The 22,972-nt window shown below is 38.8% G+C and overlaps 1 protein-coding gene across 9 annotated transcripts; it reads left to right on the forward strand.

Moving 5' to 3' along the window:
* Window positions 1-582: 582 nt before the first annotated feature.
* LOC111601016 (G-protein coupled receptor Mth2) lies at window positions 583-22,383 on the forward strand. Of its 9 annotated transcripts, XM_030223598.1 has the most exons (13): window positions 584-669; window positions 2,080-2,702; window positions 2,770-2,929; window positions 3,068-3,250; window positions 3,311-3,577; window positions 3,644-3,726; window positions 4,498-4,586; window positions 4,639-4,833; window positions 18,733-19,484; window positions 19,587-20,202; window positions 20,266-20,460; window positions 21,428-21,609; window positions 22,017-22,089. In XM_030223598.1, the coding sequence occupies exons 2-12, from the start codon at window positions 2,202-2,204 to the stop codon at window positions 21,561-21,563; spliced, it is 3,177 nt and encodes a 1,058-aa protein (XP_030079458.1). In that variant the 5' UTR covers window positions 584-669; window positions 2,080-2,201; the 3' UTR covers window positions 21,564-21,609; window positions 22,017-22,089. The 9 variants fall into 9 exon arrangements, with proteins under 9 accessions (XP_030079456.1, XP_030079458.1, XP_030079457.1 ...); XM_030223596.1 differs by lacking the exons at window positions 21,428-21,609; window positions 22,017-22,089 and adding an exon at window positions 20,657-21,075 and having other exon boundaries at window positions 583-669; XM_030223597.1 differs by lacking the exon at window positions 21,428-21,609 and having other exon boundaries at window positions 22,017-22,383.
* The last annotated feature ends 589 nt before the right edge of the window (window positions 22,384-22,972 follow it).

Raw genomic sequence — 22,972 nt, forward strand, 5'->3', positions numbered from 1 at the left:
CCTCTCTCTCTCTTTCTTAACATTTATATGGATGTATGCATTTGTCTGTTCAAATTTGTTTGCACAGCGTGCTGGTCTCCATTAAAAATGCTTTCAAGCTGGAAGTGCACGTAAAAATAGCTCGAGTTATTGCGAAAACGCGTCATATGTTAACGGTAAATATCGATTTTAATGTTCGTATACAGTGCTTTGATATTGAGCAGATTTGATGATATGATGATATGATGATATGATGATATGATGATATGATGATATGATGATATGATGATATGATGATATGATGATATGATGATATGATGATATGATGATATGATGATATGATGATATGATGATATGATGATATGATGATATGATGATATGATGATATGATGATATGATGATATGATGATATGATGATATGATGATATGATACGTCGATTGTAGCCAACCTCGCACTGATGAGCCCGACGGACGACGCACCCCGCTCTCTGATTTGCGCACGTTGGGGCTGCGCTGATATTTGTATGTGTGCTAAAATATTCAACTTTCAGAGAGCCAAGAGACGAGAGAGTCTAGTTGGCGGCATATCCAAGCAAAGATCAACAGTCGCGAAGAGATCGACGTTTGGCTTCGGGTTTCAGTCTACAATTTGCTGTCGATGGCGAGTCACGTTGCATGCACCGGCTGCAAGTAAGTGCATTTAGGTTAACTGACGCCAGTAGTTGGCAAATAACAGACGCACTCACACACATATAGATATATGTATATATATTTGTATATATATATGTTATATATATTTGTTTATTTATGTGTATATTTATATGTACGAGGTACGCGTCGGGAGCACATATATATATGTTTGCTCCCGACGCGTATTTCGTCCGTGTTTACCGCCGACTGAGCTGCCTGCCGCTTGGCATTCGATTCACAATTCATTGTGTTTGGAGCGCATTAACGCGCGTCTGAGGCACAGACATATTTTGCACAAGAGAATTACTTTGCAATGAATTTTTTATAAAGCGATAAAACGCCTGGAAGATAACAGAAAGTAAACAAAAGAAATGAGTTGAGAAATTTGCACAAATTGCCAAAAAGTTAATATATGAATTGCGGATTTTAATGAAATTTTCAGCCTATGTTCTATATATTCTATTGGCTTGGTAGAGATGCAAACGCCGTCATATAATGGCCCTATTTTCAACTAAGCTTAAAATTTAAGGCAAATTTGGAGCCGGTATCCAAAATCCAACCAAAATCAAAATTGCACAAAATATACATAAAACACTTGGAGGCTCTAGCTCTTAAGACGTTCGAGATATAATTTACGAACTGCATTTCAATCATGTTTTTATTCGATAAGAATTAAATGCGAATAGTTATCGAATATTTGAGACAAACTTAACATGCGCGTGCTTTACTCGGATCTACAAAATTTCAAGTCTCTAGTTCTTGTAGATGCTAAGATCGACGCGTTCACACATACGGACAGACGGACAGGGCTCAATCGACTCGGCTTGTCGTCCTGATCAAAAATATATATACTTTATGGGGTCTGCCGCGCCACATTCTGCCTGTTACATACATTTCCCATTTTCAATGGGATCAGGGTATAAAATTCGCAGAAGACAAAAATTGCATATTGTAGAGCTCCAAGTTTAAAAAAATACATTTTATGATTCATAAATCACTCGATATGGGATAACGCTTGTCCATACAAATCAGGTGAATCAGGTGAACATTTGGAATGTGCGACAAAACAAGTTTGACTGAATGGATTTTGATGAAATATTCAGCATATGATCTACGTATTCTATTGGAGTAATTGTCAGCTTAGTAAAAATGCAAACTCATTTACATATTGTCAACTGAACTTAAATTGAAAGCATGTGAGGATATTTTAAGAACAGCTTGCAGCCAGTCCCACTGGCACAGCTGGGAGTAGTCGACTTAAAAATACCCTGACCACTTTTTAGTTTGAGTCTCAGTAAGAATCGTAGTAGGTAACCAACCAGTGCAATGCACTTCAATTCATTTTAAGATACAGAGTATAAGCACTACATACATTCACCTAATCTATAAAAATTTCTATTTATATCGCAGAACTCATTGAACCTTGTTGAGCGCAAGCATATGGCATCGAAATACATGAAAATATCATAAGAATAGGAAAATCGATTGAACAAGATTGTTGACTACTCGGGACGACATTTCATACACACAGAATGCGGCTAAGCCTTGTCATATCCGTAGATATATTATATATAATTGTCAATAATGTAATTGCCGACATACCAGGATGCGATTACTTCGACACTGTGGGCCTGTCGCAGAGCAAGCGGCTGCCGAACGGCGCGTATCAGTATGAAAAGGTGATCATACCAGCGAATCAGGTTGGGGAATATGACTATGAGCTGCTGGAGCAGGGCGAGAAGGTGTCGGTGCCCAAGCATTTGAGAGGCTGTGCCTGCCACTTCGGCACCTGTATTCGATTCTGTTGCCATCCGAATCTGAACCTCGTTGAGGGCGAACGCAGGTGCAGCGGCGAAATATCGAAAGCAATCGAGTTCGATCCGCTTATCAGCATAACCCTGAACAATGGCACCGAGGTGAGCAGACATGTTCTGCAGGACTTTATCATACAGCGGGATCTGCCGGTTCCATGTGCATTGCATTTCCATCTGGATGCCGCAAACGACGAGAGTCATCAATACACCCTGTTCGAGGTTTGAGAGCAACTGAAACTGGAACACCTTGCGCCATGGCTACATGCGTTTCTCCTCTCATTTACAGAGCGGAATCCTGCTTCGCCACTTCGACAATAAATCGTTGTCCAAGCAAGAGTATTGCCTGCAGCCGCATAAGATTGGCACAGAGAACACCGAAACGCAGTACACACTAGTGCCCCACAATTGCGCCATATTACCCCCCAGTCAATGGTTGATTAATACTCGTAAGCACAAAGCTGAGGGAGCTCAAAAGAGTTCATCTAAATGGTAGCTCACTGACAGATCGGATAAGTCTCTAGACTACTTGTGAACCGGAGATTATTATTGTTCTCTGATCAGAAGGTGTCTTTGAATCTTTGCAGTGCGTTTGGTTTCCATCGTCAGCTTGATCCTTACAATCTGCGTATATCTTTACCTGCCGAAGCTTAGGAATCTACACGGCCTGTGCTTCACCTGCTACATGATGTGCCTGATGCTGGCATATGCATTGCTCTTAGCCGACTCCTGGAGGGGCGACTGGTCGAAGACTCTCTGTCAGGTGAATGGTGAGTAGAGCGCTTTACTCCTCATCAACGGATCATCCATCTCACAAGCTCCTTATTCAGGCTATGTCGGCTACTATTTTGTGATGGCCAGCTTCCTTTGGCTAACCATGATCAGCTACGATCTGTGGAACAGTTTCCGCACTAACAGCTGGCAGGTTACACGACGCTCGTTCAGGTATCGCTTCCTGCTCTACTCTCTCTATGCCTGGGGTGTTGCGGTCGTCCTTACCGTAATCGTGACATTAGTCGATATGTCCTTGGATAGCGAAGACGAGGAGCAAATTCTTTGGATGCCTGGAGTTGCGCTCTTCAATTGCTGGGTTAAGAGTAAGATTTATCAATTGAGTTTCGCAACTGTGCGGATATTATCCAAGTCCTTTTTGCTACACACAGCTCATGATTGGTCGGCGGCGCTCTATTTCCACGGTCCGATGGCACTGCAAATCCTTTTCAACATCGTCATGTTCCTACTCACTGTAAGTTTTGCCAAAAGACAGAAGCTCGAGTGTTAGTCTTTAAATGGATACTTCTCTAAAAGCGTAGTGATGAGGCAGTTGTGTGATTCAAGGGTCATGAGCGAGGCTCGCAGACAGGGTGATCAGAATATATTCAAGCACAGAGTTCTTCACCTCTTCAGCTCAACAGCCCTTAGCAAGCAAGTTATACTAGAGTAGAAACCAGCACCCTCTATGAATGAGCAAAGCTCAAAGGTTAACGTCATGCGTGAATCTTGTCATTCACTCAAGTCTTGTCTCCCAGAAAAAGTTGCACTCTCCCGATACAAAGAAGGCTTTGGCCAAGGGAGAAAGCCCTTTGAAGGACGACCTCTGAAATCCTAGGAAGAACGAACTCTCTAGCCTAAAGAGGAGGAATCTTTGAAGAACTACAAGTTCTCTCTTGTCTAAGGAAGAACTCTGAGCCATAAAAAAGCTTGACAGGCGGAATGTTAAAATATACCTGGTATGTATCTGATAATATATATTTTCAATAGATAAATAACGATTTTCAATCTGGTTACAGAATGTACCAGGCTATTGCAGGTTAACATAAGTCTGAAATTGAGAGAAGAACAGTTTTCCCTTGACATAACCAGGAAATATAGTAGCTCAGCCTAGACATTGTTTGCAGAAAAGATTTTATGTTCTGTGCCTAAACTCCTGGCTTGCTACGATCTGTCTTAGTTAGGCCTTCTATTAGATAGTTTCAATAAATAATAATATATTTTTCTTTACTTTCACTTTGCCTAGGCTATCCGCGTTCTGCAAGTGCAAAAGGAGCTGAAGACCGTTGCGGTACGCAGTGAGTCCCAACAGCGACTCGATACGAATAAGCAAACGTAAGGCCAGTCATATATATAGAAAGCCTGATTTCATTATCTACCTACGCAGCTATATTCTGTTCGTGCGCCTTTTCGTTATCATGGGAGTTACCTGGACCTTCGAGATAATTGCATACCTGGTGCAGAGCAATGAGACAGCCGCGAATGTATTGAAAATCTTCGACTACATCAACTGTGCCCAAGGCCTCATAATATTCATAATGTTTGTGTTGAAACGAAGTGTTCTGAAGCTTATCTCAAATCGGTAAGTACTCACATGGATAGGGACAGAGAGAGAGAGAGAGAGAGGGTGGAAGAGTGAAATGAATTTTATATATATATATTATAACTGGGCTCATTATTTTATGGTAAAAGTATTCGGGGCATTGAAGATGATATCAGCGACAACGACGAGGAGATTGCTCTCCAAGATCAGAATCGAGATGCCAATAAGATCGGTCCACAAATCTTGAATTAGGTAAAACAAAAACAAAAACTATTCAATTGGTTTCTTAAATAACTTTTTGGGGTATATTTAATTTCGTTTGCACTAATTTGAATGTTGCTTGTTATGTTAATCCCTTTACCCCTTGCATTTGCTCCTGTGTTGTCTTTTCTTGTTTCATTCTCACTTAGCTTGCATCCACTGTAAATGCTGTACTGGTATTATTGGTATTATTACATTACCTTAAGAATAACTAACACGCACCTAACTTGAATCATTGTTATGAACTTGATATTTGATATGGAAACACTTACTTTCAGAGGACGCCCAGCTGATCGATGGAATCGAAATACTTCGATTAGCTTATGTCGAGTATCGAAATTCGGATCAGCAGCCCCATGTGTTGTCAAGCAGCTATAACTGAGGTACTAAACTAGTTCCAATCGGCTCAGTAAAAACCATTTACATAATGCTTTTAATTCACAATCTTACCGTTCATTAACATTTAAGTAAGGACTCTAATCTTATTCAAATACTGTTTTTATATTTATATTTTACTCAATATATTTATATCTTAATATTTAATACCAATTCCCCTGACTTCAATGTTTAAATAATTCATTTAGTCTTCTAGTTCAGTCAGCGGCATTTGAATATATAACAATTGGCGCCAAAAGAAAATATCAATATTAACATTTGTTATCGATTGTGCGCAGCTCGTCTTCGTGAGTCTCTAAGCATGGGCGATAGTCTAAGACTATCGGATATTCATCATGTAGTTGTCACAATACCATTCAATATGCTTTGTCGTCGAAATGGTAAATGGGCTGACCGCGTGTAAGCAATGGGAAAATTAAATGGCTTTAAAACAAATATGCTTTGAGATATGAAGTTGTTTCTGCTTTTATTTTAAAGTGACATCTATGCCCTTATGTAATTGCTACAAAATTGTAATCCTCTCACCATATCTCACAACGAACCAATCTTTGCCATCTTTCCGATCTCTGTGTATAGCCGCCTAGGGATTTCGGGTTTAGTATTATTATGAAGCTACATCGGAATATCGTTACATATTATAATAAACCATTTCACAACGCATAGTCGCTTTCTTGGTTATACAATTATAATAAATTTCTATGGCCTTGGAGAATAATTATCTTATTTTTGAAACATTTAATAAATACAATCTCTGAGAAGCAATTACGCGTTTGGCTAAAGTGATTTTGCAAAATAGCAGCTAAAGAGATTATTAATTATACACACTTTTGACAGGACAGACCGAGAGATTAGTAAGTAAATCGCGCAATATAAGCGCAGCAAGTTTTAGCTTAGCTCAGTTGAGTTTGGCCTTCGAATCAAGTCGAAATGAAGTTACTTCTAGCATTTTCTTGCCTTTTTCTCTATTTCATTCACACTGACGCTCAATGTCGAGGCGCAACTTCTAGTAAGTGAAGCAGTGGATATTATATATCTTATATAATTGTATATATATATATAGATTTGTCTCTCCCTCTGCATTAGATCCGAGTTGCATAGGATCCCGAGACGTTGGCTATGGCTTTGGCGTATGCGCATCTAGGGCTAATTTGAATATGTGGTGGTACGACAAAAACACACGTTCCTGCCAAAGACTGGCCTACCTAGGCTGCGGTGGTAATAACAATCGACATTGCACCAGACAACACTGCTTACAGTGCACAGCGTGATCATTTTGTTTTTTTGAGAGACCGAGAACTTTGCACATCATTTTTTGAAGCTAATTTCCGCACAAAATAAACAGATAATAAATATTTCTATTCTTGAATGCATTATACGATTTAGAAGACTGTAATTTTCATATGTTCTTTAATTAATTAATTCGTAAACTTTAGGAACTCAGTTTTAGTCAACAGCTAATAAGGTATTTACGCATGTTAAATTGCTCCTGAACTACGCCCTGCTGTTTAGCTATATAAATTATGGGCTAGGCATAAGGTAACTAACCATTGATTAAGTTCACACTAATGAAAGCTCTTAAAACACTACCAGGTTCTCGTTCATAGTAAAAAGTCAACATTTTAATTTCAAAATAGTTTTATGTTAATTTCTGCGCCGTAAAGAGTTTTATAGCGAGAAGCTTTTCGCTTAAAATTTCAAATTATAAGCATTTTATAGCGGACAACTGTTGTATGCAGCTTTAAAAGCTTACACGGCGTTGTGTGAATAACGCGATTCCTGTTAGTTAACAGCCGGCGCTAAGTTAACAGTCTTCGCTCACTAAGCTCAGTTGCAGCGAATTCGCCAAACAAGAAGTTTGACTGCGGTTAAATAAACAAAGCGGCCAAAAAATTTAATTAAAAGAAACTCCGTTGAGTTCAAACCATCAAAGTTTAAAGATAATAAAAGTTGGGCCCGTTATTAAATTAAAACAGATGGGTTTTTAATTGAACTGTTTAAAAATTTGTGCCAAATTGCGGATCGCTTTACAGTTGACAACGATAAATATTTGGACGTCAGTGCGGAAATTACATTATTCGCCTGTCTCTCCAGCTGCAGAGAGAGGGAGCTAGAGAGTCAAGGTCAGCCAAAGTCTTGTTTCTTGTGTCTTTCATTTGGCATCAGGCATTGTAATCTTCAATTGCGAAGAGCCTTGGATGCCGGGTTGACGATTATATTTTGTGCCCACAACTTTAAATTGGTTTTTTTGGCGGTTTCTTTAGCAATTGAAATTTATGTAGTCGCAGCTCAATGTTAAGCGTGAAACCAGTTTGCATGGCACTCTTCTTGCCTACTCTTCGCTGCTCTACTCTTCCCCTTCTGACCCCCTCTCTTATAATCTCTGCCATTGAGCATAATTCGGGAATACCATGGAATATAAGCTGCAAACCCTCTCCATTTAAAGCTTATACGGCTGGATGGCTGGATGGCTTGATTGCTTGATCGCTGGCAGCCGAGGCACGTTTCGCACATTTGAGAACACTTGATGGGCTTATTAATACATATATGTACGTACATATCGACATATCAATATCTATCTTTATATATACGTATACATACATTAAAGTGCGTTCAATTGTTTTCAAAGCCATCAAAAATTAATTGGCAATTGGCATTTGCTTTTGCGTTTGCAAAACTCTAAAACATATTTTGTAAAATAAAATTAATTTCGCTTTTATATATTGGGTATTTCCACTATAGTCATCTATCGAAATTTGTTATCGTCTAAACATATTATATCATAAGCAAATAATAATTGCTGTTGTCGTCTGGTTTCAATACGACAACCTGACTATGAACACGTACGATCCCTGCCACGAGGCGAATTTATTTCCCTAAACTAACCATGGCTTTCAGTTCTACGTGTCAAGCGACGCTTTACCTGTAGCATATGATTTGCATACATACATATATACATAGGTATATATACCAATCAATATCAGACATCAGCTGATTGTGCTATTTCTTAAATATAACTGCATTTGCTGGTATCCCGTTTTGTTTGTATTAATAACTGCTTGCAGCACACATTTATAAGAGAAAAAATCTCAAACGTTTTCAAAAGGGAGTTTTTGTATGATGAACGGGAACTTTTTATTTGATACCACTTAAAACAGTGGAGTAGATTGCTACTTATCTGTTTAATAGAAAACATGTTAGTTTATCTATTTTATTTTTATTTTTATGTATTTTTTGTTTATTTTTCATTTATATTTAGAGTTATCAGCAATATTAATATCAATTTCTTTTATATTTAATATATAAGCTTTACTTGATTAATAAATATACAGCAAAAGAATGTCAACAAAACTATATTTCACTCATAATATAATTTATAACTGCTGAATGACTATCGTGCTAATCAAACAATTAACAGTATATGCTAATTGATTTATGGCAGGGCTTTGTGAAATATAAGACAAACCTATTATTCATCAAATAATGCTACCCACTGTACACATGCAATTGACTTGTCAGACTTACAGTTATTGTTTTTATCTCTCCTATAGCATGTGTAGGCAATTCGCTTGAAAGCTTTCGATCTTTGAATTGTATGGAAAGCGAGCTTTTGCTGTCAGCTCTGACTGGCTAATTGAATAATTGAATTGCCAGCCACAGGTCAATTAAAACGATAAATACACAAAATTCAAAAACACTTTGAATCACAGCTTCAAATAGTTGCCCTCAGGGCGCAAACAGAAAGAGAGACAGCATGAGAGAGAGAGAGAGCCAATCAGCAGATTGCGGTAGCTGGATGACCACTTGACCACCTCAAGCATTCAAACAAATTCATATTCGTTGATCACTTGACAGTTTGTTTACATTTTTGGCTGGCGCGAACTGCTGGCAAGCGTCTATCAATTGCCATGTGGCTTTTGTTTTTTGCCTACGTGAGTACAAGGCGAATATGAAACGCCGACAATGGCCCACCAACAAAGCAAAATACGTTGCGCAGTCGCAATCGCAGTTAATGATATATGTATATGTATGTGTGCAATGCATTGCATACATATTGACAAAGAGAAGAGGATTCGATGCATGTTGAGACAACATTGAACTGTAATCTATAATTCATCTCATTCTCTTCTACTCTTATACGCACAAATACAAAAGCACTAGGATTCGCTGCATGTTAAAATAACATTAAACTGTAATTTAGAATTTGCGTGGGCGTACTAAACGCAAACTCTCTTATACCATGCTTATTCAGGCTTCACCCAGATGTTGATGTTGAGTAGTATATTTATTTTTGCTCTCAAAATTTGCCCACTCACATTCATGCTCCTTCTGCACGTATTCTACTCTTCAGCCATCAGCTGGCGCTTATCTCTGTTTAAATTTTCCTTAACTATACTGAGGCAGCGCCAAGCAATGCACACATAACATTGTATTAACATTTAACTGTTATGTGTAGTTCGTCAAGAGCGACAGCACTGGTACGCTTAACAGAGGCTACTCAACCGGTGTCCAGACGACATTCAGTTCGTTTCAGTTTGTCGGCCGTTGTGGCAGCGGTGCGGAATTAAATAAATAAAATAAAACACTTTATCGAGTTTTTTACAACTCATTAATAATATCGTATGCGCTTTTTGCTTGCTTTAATTACTATGATAATAACAATAACCGGTTGACACGAACTAAAGGTGTATAAAGTGTCTACGCAGATGATATATGAATAAAAGAAATAAAATTTAAATGCAGATGCGTTTCGGATTACAAGTTTTTCCTCTTTTTTAGCTTGAATAAGCGAAAAAGATTTCGGTTTTTCACAAGAAATTGTTAACAAACACGACAACTTTCAAGTGTCAAGAACTTAAAAAAACAACAAACAAACAAAAAAAACCCAAGTTTAAAAAAGAACCGCAAATCAAAGACATTTAACTGTTGAGCCTGCTTTGCATACATAAAGACAAGAGGCTATCGCGTTTAGCTATCTATATATATACTATATATATCTAAAGTATATATATATATAGATATAGTCAAATGAATTCAAAATGCAAATAATTTAAAGTTTTCACAGTGACAAAAGAAGCTCAAAACTATATGAAATTTGCGAGCAGAACAAATAATTTGAGTGAAGCAAATATTGTGTGCAGTGCCGTGCGAAAGGCACATACAATATAAATATAGATATAGGTATAGTTATAACAACATAGAGCTCAGAGGTAAGTGCAATTGCAGAGAAAGATAAGACTTTGAACTGTTTCCTCAAGAGCTGATTGCAAACAGCGCGCAGCTCAAATATTTTAGTTGCTTTGCCATTCGAGGGGCGTTAACCATCCAATAATGCGTCTCACATGTGTGTGTATATAGATATATATAAGTATTATTCCATATGTTGTAATACTCTTTCGTTATAGATATATATTTTGATGGTATTTCTTTGTTGTCATATTAATGCTAGAATGTATGTGGTGATGCCAGACTTTCAGCTGCTTTTCGTTAGTTACGACAACTGTTAGATACCCTGTAAACAGAGTTATATAAGGAGTAATGTGATCGTACGGTTTGTAGCCGCACATCAATGTTGTATGTCTATAGCACCAAAGGTTCTTGAGTTATGCCTAAGAAAGGTAAAGAATTATAATAAATAAGTAGTCTTATGGAAAAAGTAACTTGTTGTTAAGAGAAGTCTTCACATATAAAATCTTAAATCTTTAGCTATTAAAGTTCTCGGGATATTACCTAAATAGAATTTTGTTTATAGAAATTCTATTAATAAATTAAATAATTTAGTTAGATTTAACTTGTGTAGTTAAGGAAAATTATTAGTTCTTTGCTCCGAATAGGCATATATACCTATATAGGTATAGGTATAAAAACAATTGCCCCTTTGATCCATTTGCTTTGGCTTAAATATAGATATTCCATTAGGAAATGTCTTCTGAATGCTCTATTAATCCCTGCTAATGTGGAAATAGCTCATGGCTCTCGCTTGAATAGACTGTATATATATAAATATATGAATTGACTTTATATCTATGGACTAATTAACTAAGAAATGGGTCGTGCGCTGAGTCGATTGCCTAGCATCTGCTACATATAGATTCTGGTTAAAGCTGGCTGCTGCTGCTGCTGCTCCTAACTTCCACTTAATTTCCGTAAAGTGCATGACAAATAGTCGCTGTGTTTTTAAAGCTGTTTTCCTAACTCGAAACGTAGATTGCAGCACCTGTTGCACCTTGAGTCATCCTACCACGCCACGCCCCATGCCTCGCTGGAAGGCGGCTCCTTAGCTTGTTTGCAATTGTTGCACATTTGCCTACAATTTGCTTAACATTGAGTATTCTTTGTTTTACTTTTCGTTTTCATTCGCTTTAATTGTTTACTCTTTGAGAATTTGTTTATCACTCGAAAAGTTTTTAATAGGAATTTCACTTGGATTTGGTCAGGCAGAGCGACACGACGTCGCTTTGTTTGTAAACACAATCCAGACAGGACTGTGCAGATATATATAGATATATCGATAGATAATTAATGTATATATTATATATTTGACGAAGAATGCGAAATGTTTAATATTTGCTGGAATTGCTCTCGCCTTGGTGGGGCTGCTGGCTCTGCTGCCCTTTGGCATTTGATTTCAAGACTCGAGGTCTAAACTAAATGCGGTCTCCAGCTGACTCTTGATGCAGATTGGCGGCAGATTCAACTCTTTCGACTGGACCCTTTCCAAGCTGTTACCAAAAACTCTTCATAATGTTAAGTCACTGTAAACTGTGGCAACTCTGCATTGTTTCATTGCCTGCTAGCTGCTGCAGCAACAGACTCTGTGGCAAATGGTACGTCACACGCTTAGCTAAAGGCTTTGCCTTCTAATCAGTTAGCTAGGGACATCAGTCAGTTTCTATAGGCACAATTGGATCGGGGTTCTTTGACTTTCCTTTTATCTTCTTTATATTTATATATTATATTAAATTATAATTTATTATTTTATATATATTTCTGTGCCTTTCTCCACATATCAGTCAGTTTCTATAGGCACAATTGGTTCAGGGAAAACATCTTTGACTTTCCTTTTATCTTCTTTATATTTATATTATATTATATTAAATTATAATATATTATTTTATATATATTTCTGTGCCTCCACATATCACATAGTTGCACTCGCAGTCTACAGCGAGAGGCCTGAGCTGCCTCTTATCACTTGCTGCAGCTCTGCACTTTTTTGCCTGAACTGAGATGCCTCTGGGTTAGACTCTACTTACAGCAATCCTTATGTCGTACACATGCATTTGTCACACTTCCGACTGCAGCCAATAACAACTTCTCCGCATGAGATTTACTGTCAGACTGACTCTGTGATCCTGCATAGAGCCCAGCAGTTCGGCACTCTATAGACTTTATAGCATACCTATTCCCACCAACTGAACAATGCGACAGATATATTATATTTATATGGACTTCCACTGCCATTTGGCATTTAAGGTCGGCACTTGAGGCATCATCAAGTGTTTGCCTGGGGGCTCAGGGTCCATTGTTGCCTTCTGCTTTCGTGATAAGCGATCATAAAATTGCAATTTAATTAGCGAAATGCATAAGTCTTCAGCTAGAACTAGCTGTCCAGTACTGCTTATTAAGTTATTAATTAATACGACACATTACAGCTGTATGAAAGTACAATAAAAATGTTTTCTTTCCTTTATCTCTTCAATTATGCTCGAGTGCGCAGTTAGAGCTATTTAAAATACAGTTTTATCGGCACATATTATGCGGGCGATAAGCTAATGGCTCTGCATATCGGACAACTATATCATAAGCCGCACTCTAACAAGTGCAACAAATGTTTATGTTACTTGCGATAAGCCGAATCTTTTATAATTCACTCTTTTATCGAAAGTGCCAAATCAGAGCTTGGCTTTTTGCAGCACAAAAAAATCGTTTGTTATCCAAGATAATGCAAAGAAAACTGAATTTCATATAAATTATATGGTATATAAATTATATGGATATAAGAAAAGTGTTAAATCCATTTACAAATGTATAGAGATCAGCAGAAATACGAGGACTATATAACAATAAAGTTTATGTGGAAGTAAATAAATAATTTGACAATATTTCACATATCTTCTTCTAAATATCATAAAACAAAGATCCCAAATATTCTTCTTCTATATCGTACAATTTCTAAAGGCACAATAGATTCATATAGGACAAGGCCAAGTTTAACTATAAGAATATATAAGAATATAACTCTACATAAAATATGAATCCAATATGCACGGTTTGCACTTCTATCAGTTATATATAATATATATATATATATGAAAACAAAGTGTAAATAGGCAACGGAAACAGATATAGTCTAAATATAGTTATAATAATCTTTGCTTATACTTCAATGGGCTGTTTTTAGGGATATATAACGTTTAATGCAACGAGAGTATTATGGAGTGAACAGATCTGATGCTTCCTATAGATTTATATACATAAATATGTATATTACAAGCGCAAATATGAAGATGTGCTCAGAATGGCATTGCTCGAATTAGTTTTCAAGGGCAGCAGGAAACAGAGCGAAGGCACACATATAGCTATGCCTAGGCTATACAACCTGTATAAAGATATATTTTCTTATAGGCACACGTGATGCAAATATAGATCTCAGTTTGCCTCATATGCCCCAGTCCATTCAAGTCACAATAAGGAAACGCCCAACTTTCATAGAACTGCCAATTGCTGATTGATTGATGAGCCAAGCATGATGTAAGCTGCCCATGGGTATTCCCAAGTCCAATAAGGTAATCCAATACGCTCCAAAGGCTAAAGACCCAGTTCAACATGGCGATTAGTGTGGGGCTAATGAAGACAGTAGCCAGTGGCTAGAACTTATGCAAATGCAGCAAGAAATGAACAACTATTGAAGCAAACTCAAGCGCTTTGATTGATGAGCAGTCATAAGTCAAGTGAAGGAGAGGGAGAGAGAGAGAGAGAGGGACACAGCGAGTGTGAAGAGCAGGAATTAAATAGCCATTTGACTAACGCCGTGGAGCTGCTTGTTGTGGCTGGCGCCTAAAAATAATTTTGCTGGAATTTTCACACGAATCAAAATGTGCCAAAAATAAGAGAAAAAACCACAAAAAGTTTTGAGTGTCGGAAAAGCCAACAATGAAAACAAAGCCGACCAAAAACTTTTGTTGAATTTCAAAATAATCGACGCGCTGCTAAAGTGAGTGTCGAGTGAGTGTGAGTGTGTGTGCGAGTGTGTGTGCGAGTGCGTGTCTGTCTTGTTTATCTTACTCACCCCAACATGATTGTTGTGGTGAGTTTTTAAGTTTCGGTTCCAGTTCAAGTTCACAGTCTACGCGATTAGTTTGAGGGCGACCACAAACGACTCATAAAACGAAAGATACCAAATGTGTATATAACATATATGTGAAGCAGAAGAACTCTAGTGCTCACTGAACAATAGTAATAATATTATTATATATATGTGTATATATAAATACATATATATAAGTGCTTAAATGCTTCGCAGAACTTGTACAAACTGCGAGTGAGGCGGAATGTTCTTTAATGCTTTTTTGATTTCGTGAGTTTCATTATTGATTATTAACAATATATATATATATATATATATATTCCAGTTATATATCATATAGAGCCAGTGAACTGTGTTTTGTTTATGTTCCGTCGCATTTGCCATTTGCGTCTTCTGAATTTTAACAAATGTTTTATGAATATTACGCATACGCCGCGTGACACGTTCAAAGTGCTCACTGCCTGTCTGTCCATCCGACCGTCAGTCCGTCCGTTCGTCTATCGCCAAAGCCGCTTTATCAGTCGCCGATAAATCTTTGTCAAGCTCTATGCATTCCAGCATACCTAATTATCACGAACTACCAATTTGTGAGCTGTTTTAATAGAGCAGCTCTACCCCCGCGTCAAATATGCTGCGCTCCATTGATTCTTTCGAGTCGTAATCTCTATTAATTTTGGAGCGCATTCCCTTTGCAGGCGCCGCATGAATCACAATTCATTTGTCATTTGAGACAATTACTCAGCGCCTCGTTATCGGAGGACATAAAACCCAAACAAAATTCAACTTGGCCCAACGGAAGCTACAAAAAGAAATAAACGGAAAAATCAGCGAAAACAACATAATTAATTACTCATTAAATGTTCTGTGCGCATAGATTGGGATATATTAAAGAAATATATATATACACTTGGAAAAATGATATAGCTTGTTAGACTTAGCTCGATTTATTATTGATGAAATATACCAAAACATATCGAAAAGGTAGGCCTGAAATAGATAACCATCTTTAAGGTATGTATATTACACTAGAAAAAATAAGAGAACTTGAACAGCATTTGATGTTAGGTCGATATAAGCTAAGCCTCTTCCATTGACTGTTTCTGTTCTTAAGTTCTTCAATAAAGTTCTTCAATAAATCTTAGACAGGTTTCAACTTTTTCCAACTCTCTGGAAAACTTGTTAAAGTAAAGTAAAGTGAGCTTTGTGCCTTAATACTTATTAGAAGTCTGAATCTATAATCAGAATATCAACTAACCTTAACACCTAAGCGACAGTAATCATTCTTAGTTTTTCTCCTTACTCAAATGTAACTGTTCAATATAATACTTGATTACTATATTACTATATTCTTGACTGCATACTCTTAGCTCTTAGAAAGTCTAAGACAAAGCCTTAATCTAAAGCGTGCTCTGAACTGCTTTTATATTTCGCAATCGTTAGCTATACTTATATATATATATATATATATAATTTTATACTAGATTTATAGTATCTTAGTTCTCGATCACATTTGAGTTCGATAAACGCCATTAAAAGGTCTCAATGGATCTACTTTCTTGACAGTTGCTTGATTGTTGTGTAGAGCAACTCAAAGAGTGAAGCCTCAATCGTAATCATACAAATTTATATATATATATATAAATATTATTTTTCGATTTCTTGGAATCAATAAATGCCTAGTAAATGCTTTTTGTCTAACATTAGAAAAAACTCTTGGCATTATCTTATCGACGTTTTTATGACGATTATGCCTCGGGGTCTCTCTCTCTCTCGCTCTCTGTTTCTGCCTGCCTCTCACTTGAGTTGTATAATAAGCTGACTTATAATATCAACGATATTTGCGTGCATTAGGGTATATGCTGGCATTATCTGATATCTGATGGGGAATCCATCCATTGGCATTCCGTCAGCCAGCAGCAGGCGCGCCCGTTCGCATGTGTGAATCAGTGGAGGAAAAGGTTGGGAAATCGAATCGGTGATCGGCCTGATCAGCATTATAAATCGATCGATGGCGTATCTCTCATATCACATCTGTTTCTGGCATAAACACACGCATCGTAGACATATATATATATATAGATATATAGTTATAGAAAAGTAGTATGTGGGCAGGCGCTTTGCTGAGCTAAAGCAGCAGTTGTTGCATTTATCAGCACGCAAAACAAACAATAAATATGCAACAAAATTAAACAAATAGTTTGAAGTGGCAAAGCAAAAGCAAAAGCAAAAGCAAAACCAACAAAAATTATAGCATTTCGTGGGCTTCAATTGAAAATCCGGAAAATCGTAAAACAATTCATGAAATTGCGGGTCATAATTCAATTTTATAGCCACATTTAGCCGTTTATATATTCCGCTATAGCCAAATTGATTTCAGGCGGGGCACGACGGAAGACTCCTTGAAAATATATGCGGCTGGCTATTGTATAAGGTCTTGCCCCATAGACATTTTTGTGTTCTTTTGTTTAAAAAATGATTTTGATTTATGGCAAATTTAAATTGTAGACAAATCGAATTCGGAATTGTTTTTGATACAGCAAACATTTGCTTAATTGCAATTAAAATGATGTCAAATGGTGAACCACTTCTTGAAGGTGTGAACAGATAAACGTTTTCAGATACTTTTAAATACTGCATATGTGGAATCTAGTAGCATTAAATGGGTAAAATGAACCAGTTCTCTGAACTTGACTTGAAACCCTTAGCCCCAAAAGCAAAGCAGCTCATTTAAAGCGAGCCAGTTCACATTCACAGCCAACTCAAATGGTTCCCAAAATGTTATTGATATAGAATAAATAGCTCGCATTCATATTAAACTCCGGCTACATCCAGTTTTAGTGGCGCGAGTTGTCGCTTTGCCCGCTGAAAGCGATAAATTATGCTTATTTTTTGATTAATACTTAACTCTGTGAATTGGCGGGCATTTAATGTCTGTTTACCCACTGGGCCAATAAATTTCATGTTAATTCGAAGGTGCGCACTGCCCACTGAGCTGTCAAGCACGCACAAAGGGAGGCAGATACCCCCTCTGCCCCTCTGCCCCACTCTCTCTCTCTCTCTCTCTGTCTCGTCCCCTTTTAACCAATGCAAATAATTAGCAATCAATGAATTAAGCGAAATTTGACTTTCACCCGCCATGCAATGAGGCCTCCATAATGATGTTAGCGTACGATAAGATAGTGTCTATTGGGGCAGAGGATTAGGCAGCGGGGGTTAGGGGTTGGGTGCGCTTGTTGTCTGGTAATGAATTTATTGCCAACACATTAGCCACAAATAGTGGGCGTTGCTGTTTGGGCTGACGCAGATAGCAGCTGGGAGGACATGCGGACAGGATATTGATAGGGACAAGCACTTAGTATCAATTTAACACGAATTCATAAATAAGTGCTGGGCGAGATGATTAATGCCCCTCACGAATCGGGAGTTATGTATCGGCAGCTAGGTCGGGGAGGACAGCAGTCGGACAGTCGGACAGTCGGAGGCTCCAGCGCAACAGGGCGCCCATTCACATTGCGTGTGTCCAGCTATATGTGAATTGTTTATCTTTGCCTGTTCCCTCTGCCTTCCTGCCTGTTACTGTGTTTACGTGACATATACTAGGCATGACCCCAAGGACTTGTTGCCCTAATTGCGCTCCCAAAACTGACGTAATAAATCCACATGTCTTCGCGCCAGAGGCTAGCCTATTCGAGAGGTGTATGGCAACTGGCACAAAGTGCCTCGAAAGTGAAATTTTGAAGGATGGAGACAGCGTTTATTAGCTCATACGCTAATTGGAGCAATAAAGAAGATCTGATAAGATAGATTGGCACATAAAGTCGACGCAGGTTTGCTTTACAGCAATAAAATTCAAGGCTGCAATCGACTTTGTAGTTGGTCTAGGCTTACCTAAGATGATACTTTACTGTTCGAACTAGTCTTAAGTCTCATTTAAGCCTGGGTCTAATACAGTTTCTCTCGCTAACTCTCCGCAGAGCCCAGAAAAAAATGCAGCAGCATCGAGGATCGGGCTCACTCTATTGTGGCGTCACCGCAATCGGCGTGCTGCTCCTAGTGGTGCTGCGCCTGCTGCCGGGCAGTCCTTTCGGGGTCTATGCCATGAATGATGAGTGGAACTATCATGAGCGAAACGGCATACACATCAAGTGCAGCTTCTTCGACACAGTCAACGTGACTGGCTACCCCTCGTTTCCGAATGGCAGCTACAACTACGAGGGCGTGATAATACCCAGCCACTATGTGGGCACCTTTGACTACATCTACAAGGATCTGGTGGATCGCGTCGACGTGACGCCGCATGTGCGTGGCTGCATCTGCAAGCTGAAGCCCTGCATCAATATTTGTTGTCCTTGGGGTCAGATCTACAACGACACTGAGTGCGAAAAGGACACGAACACGAAGCAAATGTGGCCAGAGCCTATGATCAATGTGACCCTCAACAATGGATCCGTTCAGAGTGTGAATATCTACGAACAGTTTGTGGTGCAGAGTTTCAGGCCGTGCGCCGAGATGTTCTCGCTGCTGCCGGAGGTCAACTCCTACGACACCTTTCAGCTCTACGAGAATGGGACGCTGCTTCGCGAGGATGACCTGCATTACATCTACAAGAACGAGTTCTGCCTGGTGCCCACCAGTGTCAACGAAACCGATCTCTACTACACGATAAACCCAGCCAACTGCGACATGTTCAATGAGCATACAACAGTCAAGATCATTAACGGCTTTGGTAAGCGAAAAGATCTGTGTTCACATACCGAACATCTTGCTCCAGATTGATGAATCCTTATTGACTTCCACTTATCATTCTTGGTTTTTCCCTTCGCCACAGCAATGCTCTTTTCCATTCCCTTTATGCTGCTGACCATCGCCGTTTACCTCCTAATTCCCGAACTGCGTAATCAGCATGGAAAGTCTCTGGTCTGCTATCTGGTGGGCCTGACCGTTGGCTACTCTCTGCTGTGCTGCCTGCTACTCGTGGAGGGCATAGATCCACTTGGTCTATCCTGCAAGGTATTTGGCTACACGATCTACTTCTTCTTCATGTCCGCCTTCTTCTGGCTGAACGTGATCAGCTTCGATCTGTGGCACAATTTCCGGGGCACTCGCGGCATCAATCGGTTCCAGGAGAAGAAACGCTTTCTGTTCTACTCGCTCTACTCGTGGGGCTTGGCTCTGCTCTTCCTGGCCTTCACGATGCTGGCGCAGGAGTATTCGGACTTGCCCGATTACCTGAAGCCAGGAATAGGTGGGGGGCAGTACTGCTGGCTGGACATGACCAACTGGTCGACCATGCTCTACTTCTTCGGACCCATCATGGCCATCATTGTGACCAATACAGTGATGTTCGTGATGACGGCCATCAAGATTCACAGCGTGCAGCGCGAGATGGCGAGGATCATAGCACGCGAAGACAGCACCAGGAATCTGCGTACCGAGAAGGATAAGTAAGTGAATCCCTCCGTTTGCACAATGAATGGGGTTAGAGATCTAATTGAACTTCCCTCTAGATTCGGCTTGTTTCTGCGCCTGTTTCTCATCATGGGCGTTACCTGGTCGTTGGAAATTATATCGTACTTTGTGGGCTCTGACAAGAAGTGGTCGAAGATCTTCTACGTCTCCGACTTGTGCAACGCCATGCAGGGCTTTCTCATCTTCATGCTGTTCGTGTTGAAGAAGAAGGTTAAACACTTGATAACAAACAGGTATGTTTCCTCTATTGGCTCTATCAAAAAGCTGTCTACCCCCAAACCAAGAAACTTGTGCTGTCCCTTATCCCATTCATAATTGGAACGAGCTGTCTGTGTAACACACGAGTGTCTACTGAACCTGAATATGTATATGTATTTGACTCACTCCAATTATCCACTTACCCCACCCCTCGCCCTGCCCCACGATTAGAACTGTGCGTGTGCGCAGTCTGAGACAAACGGAGAGCGTGACTGTAGCTGGAAGCAGCTACTCGATGCGGCAGCGATTTATGGACGCTTCCCAACACATACGCAAGCTGGTAGTCATACGCAACGCGTTTGCCAACACTGCCAGCGGCGTGCACTCACATGCCGTCTAAAGGAACGTAACGAAACGAAACAGAACGGAACGGAACAGCGACAAATAGCAGCAGTAAGCGTTGCACTCCTCCTCGCTGTTCAGTGTTGTGCAACGAGCTCCTAACACTCTCTCGCTCTCTCTTTCTCTGAGTGTGTGTGCGTGTGTGAGTGTGAATGGCATGCAGCACTATATCTGATAGCTAGTCTATATAAATATATATGGATATACGTCTAGTATCTGTGTGTGGCTGTATTTCAATTGAATTTTCTTCTGTATTCTTCTGTATTCAGACTGCTTTCGGTAACGCTAACGCTAAAGAATCGCAACAAGAACCGCAGCCAAGCTGTAAACCAACACACAACACAACAAGCAAGCCTTAACACTTGAGTGTTGTTAACAAGACCAAAAGCTAAACGACCAGAGGCTAAACCCCGTACAAACACAAAACAAACGAACAAATTCCGTCCATTTAGATGTATACTAATAAATATATATAAATATATGCCATGTGTAACACCTATGTAACCCAAGTCCAAGTGATATTCTCCTACATATACACTCATATAATATGTATAAATAATAAATATAACAAATGCAAATCCGTCATTTTCGTTCACGAAGACTCTTGAAGCAAAAGTCGCCCAGCTCGAGTCAGTCGGCCTCAACGAACTCGACCTCCACCGACATAAATGTCCATCAGGAAAAGTTAAAAATGAAGGAAAAGTCCACTCGGCCCACAACCCAAACTAAAACATAGAAAAAAAAAGAAAACAAAAAAAAATAAAAAAAAAGTGCTATAAAAGGTAAAATAAAAACTATCAAAAGTAGTTAGAGGTTTTGCTGAAGCGAAGCATTTGTAATTAACCCCAGCTGAAAAACAGCAATAAATGATAAACTAACCAATCTCCAATGCTATCTCTATATAGATATATATATATATATATATAATTGCATGTAAATCAATTCAAATAGTTTAGCTGCCTCGCTACGCTGCTGCCCCGCTGCCCCGCTCTGGTTTCCATTGAATCACACTAGAGACATTTGCATTTCCAGCTAACACTCCATATTTGTCATCATATCTATATCGGGCCACATTATCACCATATATCATATAGCATATCGATAATTAACGCTGTTACGCTCTAATCTGTGTTATCAATGCTTCACTGTTTGCCCCGATTCTAATCTGATTTTTATGCCATCCATTTAGATGCTCGAGTTCGCGCGATGGCAGCCACCAGAGGCAGAGTCAATACTCCACCAAAACCACGTCCAGTAGCGTTGCAAATTTAACTTTACAGGAGAAAAGCTCCGCGGAGAAGCCGCTGTGCTCCATCGATCAACAACAATCGCTGCGCACCACCAGCTTCCGTTGAGGCCCACTGTGCCCACGCGCACAGTGTCCAATGCCTTGCAGCCGGTCTAGTCCTTGATGACGTCATCGCGTCGACGTCGTGCTAAGCATCGAATAGCTGGGCTGTCCCAGCAGCCATATATATCTATATCTACTATATTCTAGACTTATAAAAAGACATTATATATGTATATATATAAATCTGTATCCATATCTGCCTACATCTGAATGAGCTTACTATTTATACTATATATATATATATATATATATATATATATATATATATATATATATACATATATATATATATATAAAATATATCTTCTAAGCATTTGTCATATCTGCCCCTAAAAAAGGATCAAAATAAAGTTAAATTAAAAAGTGAGATTCGTAATCTATAAAGAAAACAACCTGAGCATTGTGAAACGCATACTCTAGCACATTTTTTTATATATATTATATAGTATATGTTTGAAATGTTTGTTAAAAATGTATAAAAATATCAAATAAAGCCAAAGAAAACAGAAAAAAAGAAACACCAGAATAAGTATGATAATTATTGATAGCAGCTATAATTCATTTTCTGATAGCATTTATAAGCGCGAAATAGAAATAATTTAATATGATGCCTAAAACTAGAATTTAATAAATGTATAAAAGTTGTCTCTAACTGTTCCCAGCTCTTGAAACCGGCATGTCATTTGACAGTGATGCGCACTTAACTTACACTGTTCCCATTGTAACAACAGAAGCTTTACAGCACAGACAACACCTAGTGAGTGTCTACGTTCGTTAGCAAAGACAAACACCTG

This window comes from Drosophila hydei, unplaced genomic scaffold, assembly GCF_003285905.1.
Source record: "Drosophila hydei strain 15085-1641.00,03,60 unplaced genomic scaffold, DhydRS2 tig00000243-arrow-arrow-pilon, whole genome shotgun sequence".
Lineage (NCBI taxonomy): Eukaryota > Metazoa > Arthropoda > Insecta > Diptera > Drosophilidae > Drosophila > Drosophila hydei.

Bases quoted from the DNA above. Each gene is read 5' to 3' on its own strand.
- LOC111601016 (XM_030223596.1), top strand. From the start codon at position 2,202: ATGCGGCTAAGCCTTGTCATATCCGTAGATATATTATATATAATTGTC. The intron at 4,834-18,732 runs GTAAGTACTCAC...AACTCTCCGCAG, and splicing joins CTGAAGCTTATCTCAAATCG to AGCCCAGAAAAAAATGCAGC. The intron at 19,485-19,586 runs GTAAGCGAAAAG...CCTTCGCCACAG, and splicing joins CAAGATCATTAACGGCTTTG to CAATGCTCTTTTCCATTCCC.